The 12,574-nt window shown below is 33.8% G+C and overlaps 1 protein-coding gene across 1 annotated transcript; it reads right to left on the bottom strand.

Moving 5' to 3' along the window:
• Positions 1 to 1,982: 1,982 nt before the first annotated feature.
• LOC107858692 (CASP-like protein 5C3) lies at positions 1,983 to 7,348 on the bottom strand. The gene is made up of 3 exons (XM_016703451.2): positions 6,935 to 7,348; positions 2,336 to 2,468; positions 1,983 to 2,250 (listed from the first exon to the last, which is right to left on the bottom strand). The coding sequence occupies exons 1-3, from the start codon at positions 7,069 to 7,071 to the stop codon at positions 2,053 to 2,055; spliced, it is 468 nt and encodes a 155-aa protein (XP_016558937.1). The 5' UTR covers positions 7,072 to 7,348; the 3' UTR covers positions 1,983 to 2,052.
• Between the last annotated feature and the right edge of the window lie 5,226 nt (positions 7,349 to 12,574).

Raw genomic sequence — 12,574 nt, 5'->3', positions numbered from 1 at the left:
ACCACCATATCTTGACTAGCTAACATATCTTGGCTTTTAGAAAGGCAAACGTTATCTAATCCAATCTAGAAGAAAGGTCTATTGGCTGACCACTAACAAACAAGCATACCTGTGCCTCTGATAGCGATGCAACATTCTACACCGTGCAATGATTATATAATATAGTCTTCCTTTTCTTTTTATTTTATTCTACTAGATGACACTGCGCAATAATTCTCTGTTTGAGATCAGGGAAGAGGGAAAAACAAGATGGTCGAGCTTTCAATAAAAGAGGGAAGAAAATAAATTTGGTGGATAAACTAGCTAACTTTAGTTCACCATCGTGAATGCGAATTACGAATTTTAAGTTTATAGATTTTGCTTTAGAAAAAACATCTTCTTCTAGGGTGATGAAAGAGAATTTCTTGAAATTCAGTAACTTTCGCTTTATATTGAGAAATCTATTAAATATATATATGAAATATTTGTTGTGAAGTCATTGATAAAGTAGTATCTTGATTAGAAATGAAATTTGCAAAAGTTTGGCTATCCTCCCTGGTGAGAGTTATTTCTTTTCCTTGAAAACGTAGAAACTTTTAAACTTCAAATGGAATTTTAAAAATATATTTATACTTATTAAGTGAATCTTTTCACATAAACGCGACATTTGACCAAAACTTCTAAGTTCAGTTAGAACACTAGCTCTACCCTTTGACTAACTATTGACATAAATTTTCTATCTGGCTTTTAAAATAACAGTATGTGCTTAATTATACTGTTCCATTAATGGAGACGAAAGGAAAATAGGTTATCCACGTTTAGTTTATTCGAGGGTGAGAGGCAAATAAATTTGGGACACAAAATAAAGCAGCATCAAAACTACCTAAGAAAATAAAAGTTACTCATGTTGAAACCTTCGTCGTATTCTCAACAACCCAACAGTAGCTTACGTCTTATGATCTGATCTTTCTACTGAATCTGAAATCTCCTTATTTTTCTGGCCACAGATACTGCACATCGACCTTCTCTTCTTTACAAGTTTTTCTGTTTGCATTTATTTAACCAATCAAGTGTACTATTGGTAGAATGTAAATAGTTGAAATCCATCTTCCCAGATGAGTAGCTTTCTGGAACAAATTAGATTATTAATGTAAGTTTTGTGTTACGTTGAACCACAAACATGAAATATATTCTCGTGTTTAAACCAAAACCAAATAATCATCACGTTACATCATATTTTGAGCTCGAGTTCACACATTTATATGTAAGTATTTTTTTAAAAAAAAATATAACACTGCTTTACATGATCTGGAGTGGAAAGCATGCAGCAAATATAAAGATATAATATTTAGCGGAGGGTCCAAGAGATACGCCTATTGCTCATGGACCAATAAAATCCTTCTATATATGCTGATAGAGGATACATTAGACGTAAAAACATAAGTTGAAAATCATTTTGCTTCTTTATGTTTGTGTTTTTTTTATCAAGGCTTCTTATATTGGTCTTTCTCACTTCAACTTTGAGTAGAACACATCACTTGTAAGAAGATGATTATTTAAGTTCTCTAAGCTTTCATATTCTTATTTGTCTAGTAGAAATGACACAAGACGCTGCTTATAATTTTCTAATTAGGAGAAGAGAACTCTGGTATATATCATGTCAAACAATTTGAATATCTAATCTAAAAGCTTATCTTTTAAAAGCGACAATATAGGAGTTAAACTGGATCTGGTCATGGATAGAGACTTCAATCTCTGTTAAGAGGGAAAGGGTGTTACCGAGTGGATCAAGGCAGTAGATTGTGAATCCACAGTTTAATGATGCACGCAGATCATAAATGGACCAAATATTTTTAACGCAATGAATGAAATAACTTACTAACATTCTAACCCTTACAGAGATCATAGAAGAACTCTGTAGATAGACGATTTACACAAGGTCTCGCTTTTTGGCCCCACAAATTGAACCAAATTATGTCAGAGAGATGGCAAAGATAGCGATGTGATTTGACAATCTCTACTCCTTATTCGTTAATCAAGAGACAACCGGCAGGTCCAGGTCCAGAGATACAACTAGTATAAGGTAGGAAGAAACCACAGATTGAAAAGCAAAGACACCAATAAAAAAATCCAAGTCAAGAAAGCCATGGCAGCAGAGAGTTGATATCGTCCACATATACCATTGGTGCAGTCTGCACTACCATAAGCAATCAGATAATCAGCCACACTAGCTGTGGAACATGACACAGCCAGTGACAGAACCGAAAGCACCTGTAATGTATCCAATATAATACTCTATCTGATTAGAACAAGATTATAAAGTTGAGTTTGACAGTAAATTTATCAAGGCACTTACCCAATCTCCTATAACAACAGCTGACAATACTCTGGGCTTATTAGATGGGCGTTTAGCCAACATTAAATATGCATCGATCATTGCCAATCCCAAGCTCCATGGTGTTACCAAACCCATGGTTGTCACCAAAAACCTGCCAACAACAATAGGTGAAATAGGTAATTTAACAAAGAAATGGCACCTCTGCAACTAGAAAATAGTAAGAACATAAACTATTGCAATTAGTTGCTTGTTGATGTACTTTATCGTATAAAGGTAAAGTAGGCCAAAACGGCAAAATTCATTCGTCGTTTTTCGGCGTCTTCCTTAATATTCAGATATAAATTCTTACAACTGACTACTTGTGTTTTATGCTTACTTAACTATGCATAAGGCATGAATTAAGTTTTGAATGTGAATCTGTCTGGGAATGACTACTAATCGATAAATAAGTTTGCTGAAATCTGCTCACATGAACCACTAATTCTTGGTGGAATTCACGACCCAGGTAACCAGTAATTCTGGAACTTAAAAGCCCCTACTTCTGCAAGAATAAAAAGATGGAGAATAAAATGCATTAACAGCACCTTAAACAAATGGTTGTTAACCCATAGTAACACTTTTTTTTTTTTTTGGATAAGGTCAACCCATAGTAACACTAAAACCATGGACACAAACAATGTCGATGCTAGAAAGACTGTAAACTGGAAAGAATGAGAAAATGAAAATGTAGGAATAGCACCTTCGAAGCAGAATATGATTTATTTGTCATTGACCAATAGTAACACTAAACCATGGAATAAAAACTTCTAAATCTAGAATCTGTTAAACAGACTAGGCATATGAGATAACACCAGTGGCGGATCTATATTAGGCAGAGGGGGTTCATTCGAACCTCCTTTAGCGAAAATTTTTACTATTTATACATGGTTAAAATTATTTTTTATGTATATACAGTAGAGGTTGAACCCCCTTCGATTAGTTATTATGTTTACTTCTGAACCCCCTTAACAAAAATCCTAACTCTGCCCACCAAAGGGGTGTGAAGGGACGGATGGAATCCCTCCACGCTTAACCACATGTCTCAGGTTCAAGCCTTGGAAATGGAGAAACTCCCGGTAGAGAGTGCTTCCTACTTTACTGGACCCTATGCAGTGCGAGTCCAGATAAGTTGGCCAGAGGTTTTATATGGAATAATCATCAACCAGTGGTAATATTAAAAGCATCGACTTCCAAAAACTATCGATCCTAGAGAGCTTGTCTTTGGCAAAGAATAAGATAATGAAAATGCAGCAATAGCACCTTAGAAGCAGAATATGATTTCAATCATCAATGACCATTAGAAACATTAATCCAGGGGCATACATCTTATAAATTTAGAATCTGTTAAACAGATTATGCACAAAATACTCTCAAGAGATGTGGTGGGACAGGTGGGATCCCTCGACCCTTAAATAGAGGTTTCAGGATCAAGCCTTGAAAATGGAGAAACACCTGGTAGAAAGCACTTCCTCCTTTATTGGCCCCTATGCTGGCCGAATTTGTATTAGTCAGCCGGTGAGTTACGTCTACCAGATGGTTATACAAAAAAGAAAACTACACATGTGAGATGATATATCCCACTAACATCTAGTTTCAGTATAACACCAAATTGGTATAACAATTGCGTAGATGATTCCAAGTAGCATACATCTCAACTAATTAAGCACTTCTTAAGGGCAGCTTTCACGACAAACTCTGGATACAGTACAGATAAAATCTATTATCTGTTTCAAGATCTTTAAGTAAACAAAGCATGCAACTTTTTAAGTAAGCATGCAATACGACCTGTTTTCAGTTGTCACATTCTCAGAGAATAAAACCTTGGTTACTCATCTAAATCCGCAATAACCAATTAACTACTCCAATAAACTTTCACAAGTGTATAACCAACATATAAGCTTCCTTAAGTTCAAGTAACTATTTCTTTCAGACTCTATACTGAAGATGAACTTCACACCTCTCTTATGAAGATCGTTTTATTAACAGCTTGAAAACATCAAAGGAAGTGTCCATCCAAAGCTCGTTAAAAGTTCTCTACTGGGCATTCACGTGGAAATTCAGTAATACCATTTAGATTGTCAATTTATCAAAGTGAATGTTTCTCTACTGGTGGCAAAGTTATGCATTAGGAAATTCGCTTGTTCGACCGCTTCTATATCACATTTAACAAGATTTCCCCACCATTTGCCCAGCATTTGTTCATGCAATGAGCCATTGGAACACATACCACCATTCACCCAACATTGTTAACGAAATGATGCATCTTAACAGATACCATCATACCACCGTTCACCCAGCAGTGATGCTGCAATAATGCATCTTAAAAGATACTCAGCGATAAAGTTGACATGAAGAGAAAACGACAAATACACAGATCATAAATGCAACAAATGGCTGAAAATCAACCAAAATAAAAGAGTTCTCATGCTAACTTTCTTCCCAACAGATCAAGTAATATTCGTTAAAACAGAAACATAAATGATGATGACGAAGAGATCTTTTATCCATAACTTACTTCAATAATCAAGTTTCTTTGCTAAAGTCATGGCATTTCTTGCAACCCAATTAATTAAAGCCGATCTTCTTTTCATTTTCAGGACAAGATATAGAGCTGATACTCTATTATTGGCAGATCATTAGAGTCCCGTTAATGAATTCCTACTCTCTGCCACTCTTTCCTTTTCTTCTTTGATCCAAGTCGTGTTCTCCTAATCCTCCTCCCAATTGGACTTTTTGAAAAGTGTCTATTAATTAAACAGTTCCCACAAAATAACCAACAATATATTATAACTAGTATGATCAAGGATAATATCCACGAAAATACCTGAACTTTAACTGAATTTTCAGCTGAGCATAATGAACTTTGCGAGGATCTATTATCACTTTTTTTCCAATATTTTAATGGCATATATCAGACCCATTGGACCATTGCGTGTAATTCATGCGCATTAGGTGCGTGAAAATGTTAAAAAACCTTTCTTTTGATCAAAACAGGCCTCAATTTTCTAATTTTTATAAATTGAATTGTTTTTTATTTATTATTCATTTATATCTTCTCTCTTCTTTCTTCTTTTTTTTTTTCTTCTCTTCAATGGTGTTTCTTTCTTTCTTCTGTTCAATGGTGTTTTATGGTTGTTCCATTGTTGACTTGTAATTAAATTGAACATAATTTCATCACACACACATCAAATAAGTTATCTTTAACACACTCAATTCAGTTACATCAATTTGATCCAATTTCAATACACACACCAAATGGATCTTCTTCCATCTTGATAGTAATTGAAATTTCGAATTCTCAAGAAATCTGTGAAGATGATTTTCTCAAATTATAAATTTTTTATTCTTTTTTTTTTAAAATGATGCATTTTGAAGTTTCTTTCAAGATTGGTGATTTGGATTCTCTGAAGCAAATTCTTGTTATTTTTTCCATTAAATTGAACTTGGGGAGTGTAAGGATTGAAACTTTCTAAGTTTTGGGTTGTTTTGGGATGTTGGGTGCCAATGTTTTGGTTGTAATGCTATTGTTTTGGAGAAGAATAACATCATTGTTTTGGTCTGCTGCTATTGCTAATTTTGGAGAAGAACAACACCATTATTGGATAATAAAAAAAGGAAAGGAACAACACCATTGCTCCTACTACTAATTGTGGATTTTGGTGAATAGAAAAGGAGAAGAAAATAAGAAATTAAATGGAGAAGAATAAGAATGAAAAAAAAAATTAAATGAAAATTAATTTTAAATAAAAAAATACACGTGTCAATATGTGATTGGCGTGTGTATTATACTTTCCACTTTAAAATTGGGTATAGCATTTTGGGACTTAATTCCACCATAAAAAAGTCCAGGGTAATAGGACCCCGCAAAGTTCAGTATGCTCAACTGAAAATCCGGTTAAAGTTCAGGTATTTTCGTGGATATTATCCCTATAATCAATCCCACAAATTGAGGTCTGGGAAGGATAGAGCGTACACAACTTTAACCCCCCACCCCCAACGTAGTGGAAGTTGTATCCGGTGGACACTCAGCTCAAGGGAAAAAATATTCCAAAGCAGTCCAGATAAAGAAATAACAGCAGTACAAGAAATAACATATAATAACAAACACATTGGATAATAATAGGACAATAACTACAACAAAATAACATGACAGACGAAGTACAAGAAACAATGGATAGTAACCTAAAAGGAAGTAATAGAAGCACAAGAAACAACACATATTAGTAGCACGACAGCAACTACAACGGAATTATATGAAAGTCGCAGTACAAGAAACAACATGTCAAAACAGAAATCAACAATAAAAAACTACAGGAGCAATACTACAATTACTTGTATGGACAAATAACCATTTGTTAAGTTGATCGACACCAGTTGTCTGCTAAGGCCCATTTCAAGTTTAATTTCCCAACAAATTGCTCAATCTTTTGATTTCACTGATGAACATGTCACATGCCAAATTCTCCAGCAAAAATTAAAAATGAAGAAATGAAATAACTTTGACAAGCTTAAAATACAATGAATAAAAAGACATGGAAATTCAGAAGAAATTAATGATAAGCAAAAGAATAGATGTACCAGAAAGGAGCGTCGCTGGAGATGAAGAAAGAAACATCATAACACATGAAAAGAACTGAACCAACAGAGAAAACTGCCTGTCCTACTCTCAGAACTAAACCAGCACTCGTACCCATAGACCCCGGCAGTTTGTCCATTTCGTCACTGGCACGCCACAGAATGATTTATGATATTCATAGATACTATCCATTCAATTATGTGCAGTTCTTTTCAACAAAAGGAAAGAGTGTAAGAACCGAGTGAATGGGAATTTTGGGAAAAATAATGATAATGGCGATGTTGTAACGTAAGTATATCATACTACTTGTGATCTTTAGTACTATGTCTGTCTAGTTTGTTGAGCTGTGAGTTTCTAAAGGGAATTTGGTTTGTTTAGTCTTGAGAGGTAAGGGGAATAGCGACCCCAATGGTTGCCAAACAAACAGCCCATAAATGTGATGTTGCCTAACATAATTTGGTTGTATATATTATCAACTATTCATTCGAAATTTGGAAATTTTTGGATTTATTCAAATTTGGTTCAGTTTCAAGTAAAACTTTTAGTATTCAGTATTAGAGGGAAAATAAATACTTATAATACAAAATACATATATACATTAGATCATAATATAAATATTAAATTCTTAAAATTTTACCTTTAACCTTGGCATTAATATTTTTAAAGTCGATGACGTTGTAATTGAATGGATAATTTCATACAGCTTGGGCAAGTTTGTCGTCTTAAGAACACTACTCTCTATGTCCTGTGATTTGAGATGTTACACTAACCTCTAGATTTTTTGTAATAGAACTTGTCGTCATTCCGAATATAAATACTCCCTCCGTCTCAAATTATCCGTTTTAAATTTTCTAATTTGATTTCTCATTTTACTTATTTTTTTCATTAATCAAGAAGAGACAATTTTTTTTTCATGTTTTATCCTTTGCATTAGTTACTTTTTCTTCAAATTAAAATGTAAATATCATTTAATAGGGCACTATGTTAAACTTGTTGGAAAAAATGCTAAAATATTGATATGAACCTGAAATTAATGATAGTAAGAGGGTTGTCACAAACACTGTGTCGTGGCAAGCCACTGCCTTGAAAGAGATTTTGGCCCGACTCCAGTGCAAATCCTTCTAGCCGGTTGCTCCCCAAGGTTCCACAGCTACTTTCAAACACGTGCACTCGTGGCTGGAAGTTTGGAGGTTGCCTAAACCAATTGCCCAAAATTGTCAAAGAATAAGAAGCCAAGATTACGGTAGAGAATTGATGAAGAAGGGAGAGTATTTATTTCCTATATTTTCTTCTTGCATCTTTAGTTCTCAAATGATACTCCTTAAATAGGTTTATCATTTACTTTCATTCATCAATAGAATGAATGAAGACAAATAGAGTTAATGTACATAAATTAACATTACTCTTAAATTAATGACAAGTCATAAAAGATAGTAACTTTCAAGACTTCTGATTGTCTTTCATTCACAAAGTTACATTTAATCGTCATTTGAATGATGTACATTTATGAAGTAGTAACTTCCACATCCTATTAACTCTTATGACTTACGAATGTTCACATAAAGTTATTAGAGAGAGTTGTGAGAGTTTTTAATCTTTGCATTAATTAAGAAGGAATTATCCTTCAATCCCCCACTAATGCAAAGATAGAGAATAGAATAATTTTGGGCAAAAGGAAGGAACATGTACTTAAGTGTCAATATCTTTCGATTTGAATTGACACGTAGTGATATGAGGCAACAACAAATATCCAAAAAGTGAAGTACTCTTGAACTAGATGGACATAAGTTGAGACCCCCACAACACATACCATATCCTTGATTTTAAGCAACCTCCGCGATACTACAAAGTGCGTTTATGGTCATGCACACAAACCTTGGGTCTTAAGAGTGCTCTAGAAAGATAACTCAAGTCTTTCATAAAAAGGTGACCAACCTTTTACACTCACGTAGGTGATCCATCAAGTCTATCTCATAGACCACCTTAAGGCTATGGATCATTAAGAGCAAAAATAAGCTCAACCTTATAATACACTACCTCACGCCATAGGGATAGGATATGTAGTGTTTATTGAAGGCCTATATGGCTTCGTTTGACCACAAATGGGTATCCACCATATTACGTCAATCCATGGGCTTTAGCTCTATTCCCCTCGACGATTTAAGGACTATTTTCCTTGTCAAACCCTTGGTCATCGGATTCGCCAAATTTCTTTCGGATCTTACATATTCCAAGGAAATAACACCATGGTTCAACAATTGTTTCACTGCATCATGTCTGATGCGAATATGTCTCTTTTTACCATTGTATAAACTATTTTTAGCAATCCCAATTGCCGTCTGTGAGTCACAATGTAAAGAGACTGATGACATTTGTCTTCCCCATAAAGGTACATCTGTCAAAAGATTTCTCAGCCACTCAGCTTCTTGCCCTGCCAACTCGAGAGCAATGAATTCAGATTTCATAGTAGAACGTGCTATACAAGTCTGCTTTGAAGACTTCCACAAAATAGCACCTGCACCCAAAGTAAACACATAGCCACTGGTCGAGCTAACTTCATCATTGTCAGTCACCCAGTTTGTATCACAAAAACCTTCTAAAATAGCAAAAAATTTAAATCCATAGTACCTCTCAAGTACCTTAACAAGCGATGAAGAGTATGCCAATGTTCATTATGGGACTATGAGTATATCTACTCAATCTACTAACAGCACAAGCTATTTCAGGCCGAGTATAGTTCATGAGAAACATTACACTCCCAATTATTTTAGCATATTCAGTTTGAGAAACACTAGAATCTCTATTCTTTTTCAAGTGTATTCTAGAATTATAAGGAGTTCTCACTGAAACTATATCAAAACAATCAAACCTTTTCAACATTTTTTCAATATAATGAGACTGACACAAAGAGAAACCATTAATAGTTCTTTTGATTTTTATCCCTAAAATCACATCACCTTATCCAAGGTCTTTCATTTCAAATTTAGAAAATAAAAATTTCTTAGTCTCATTTACAACATTCACATTATGGCCAAAGATTAACATGTCATTCACATATAAACATATAATCACACAATCCGATCTTACTATTTTAGAATAAACACAGGTATTAGATGAATTGACAACAAATCCATTATCCATTAATGTGAAATTAAAATTTTCATACCACTGCTTAGGTACCTGCTTAAGTCTATATAAAGACTTTCTCAATTTGCATACTTTATCCTCTTGTCCTGGGACCACAAAACTCTCAAGTCGAGTCATATAGATCTCTTCCTCTAAATCACCATTTAAAAATGTAGTTTTGACATCCATTTGGTGTACCACTAAACTTTGAATAACAGCTAGAGCACTAAGAGTTCTAATGGTTGCTATTTTAGTCACAGGAGAATAAGTATCAAAATAATCAGTACCTTTCTTTTGGTTAAAACCCCTAATCACAAGTCTAGTCTTATATTTATCAATTGTACCATCAGGCCTCAATTTCTTCTTAAATATCCACTTCCTGCTTATAGGTTTACAACCTTTAGGCAAATCATACAAGTCCCACGTGTGATTAGAGACTATAGAGTCTAATTCACTTTTAATAGCCTTTTTTCAAAATATTGCATCTATTGAACTCATTGCTTCATCAGAAGTTTTAGGCTCTTCTTCTATTAAGTAGATAGACACTAATTCCTCATTTAAAGTATCAATATCAAAACCCTTAGTTACGGAGGTAGTGATAAAATCAGGACCAAAACTAGTCTCAATTCTACGTCTTTTACTCCTTCTAAATTCATTTTCATGCTCATTAGCAATATCATCAGAAACAGGCTTAATATGAGAGTTAACAGACATAGATACAAAAGTATTATTTTACACATCACTAGGCACATCATTTTTCAAAGGAAAAACATGCTCAAAAGATTCTGCATCTCTAGATTCACAAATAGAATAATCATTTAATGACATAAATCTATATGCAACACTATTTTGAGCATAACCAATAAAGACGATATCAAAGGTCTTAGAACCTACATTTACTTATTTAAAATTAGGTAGATCAACCTTAGCCAAACACCCTCACGCTTTCAGAAATTTCAAGTTAGGGACAAATCCTTTCCATAACTCATATGAGGTGTTATCTAACTTTGTATGGGGGACTCTATTAAGAATATAGCATGCAGACAAGACAACTTCCCCCCATATATAATCAGGTCTAAATCTCTTGATTTTTTATGTAATTGATTTTATACTTATGTTTTGAATTTTAAAAATATGCTTTCAGCCTCATCTTTAGATTTAAGGAGGTATACCTTAGTGTACCTAGTAAAGTCATCAACAAAAGTAATGTAATACTTCTTTCCACCTTTACTAATGGTGTTCTTAAAATTTGCTAAGTCTGAATGTACTAGTTCAAGCAATTCGATTTTTCTACTAGTGACCTATTTAAAAGGTTTCTTAGCATGCTTTGCTTCTACACATACATGACATTTAGAAATATCATCAATATTTACTGTAGGAATTAATCCCATTTTTCTAAATCTTTTAATAGAAGCAACATTAACATGACCTAGTCTACCATGCCATTGGTGAATTCCTCAAAGTCATGAAATAACTTTTTGTTGGCGCATAAATGCCTTGAAACCCCTGTGTCCAACACCAGTCAGTCTTGTTAGACACCAGGTTCATCTCGACTACTACAGCCGCAATCATTTCATCACCCTCAGCAAGATAAATTTGGCATCATTTTGTCCTCCACTGTTTTGAGTTTTGCAAACTATCCCATATATATAGATTTTTTTTAGCAGATTTGTAAATAAAAAATAAATCAAATAAAGTATTAGTCATATGACACAATAAATGCCCTCTAGCATTTATGTTATTCTTTTTAATCTTCTTTTTACCAAATTCATCAACAGTATTAGAACCAGTAATAATATTAGAACCATCATTAAACAAAACATAATCAACTTCTAATTGTTCTAAGAAAATAAAAAGTTTTTCTGATCAACTTTTAAAATTATTTTTATCCAATGGCTCAATTTTTGACAAACCAGAAAAAGTTTTATTCAAAGAAATAGCCATTTATCAATATTGTATGTAAGGAAATCGCTTTCAAATTGTTGGAAAAAATGCTACAATATTGATATGAACATGAAATTAATGATAGTAAGAGAGTTGTCACAAACACTGTGTCGTGGCAAACCACTGCCTTGAAAGCGATTTTGGCCCGACTCCGGTGCAAATCCTTCTAGCCAGTCGCTCCCAAGGTTCCACAACTACTTTCAAACACGTGCACTTGTGGCTAGAAGTTTGGAGGTTGCCTAAACCAATTGCCCAAAATTGTCAAAGAATAAAAGGCCAAGATTACGGTAGAGAATTGATGAAGGGGGGAGAGTATTTATTTCCTATATTTTCTTCTTGCATTTTTAGTTCTCAAATGATACTCCTTAAATAGGTATATCATTTACGTTTCATTCATCAAAAGATTGAATGAAGACAAACAGAGTTAATGTACATAAATTAACATTACTCTTAAATTAATGAAAGTCATAAAGGATAGTAACTTTCAAGACTTTTGATTGTCTTTCATTCACAAAGTTACATTTAATCGTCATTTGAATGATGTACATTTATGAAGCAGTAACTCCCATATC

The sequence above is a fragment of the Capsicum annuum genome, unplaced genomic scaffold, assembly GCF_002878395.1.
Source record: "Capsicum annuum cultivar UCD-10X-F1 unplaced genomic scaffold, UCD10Xv1.1 ctg83355, whole genome shotgun sequence".
Lineage (NCBI taxonomy): Eukaryota > Viridiplantae > Streptophyta > Magnoliopsida > Solanales > Solanaceae > Capsicum > Capsicum annuum.
The sequence above is the reverse complement of the archived record's forward strand: the minus strand, read 5'-3'. Positions and strand labels throughout refer to the sequence as shown.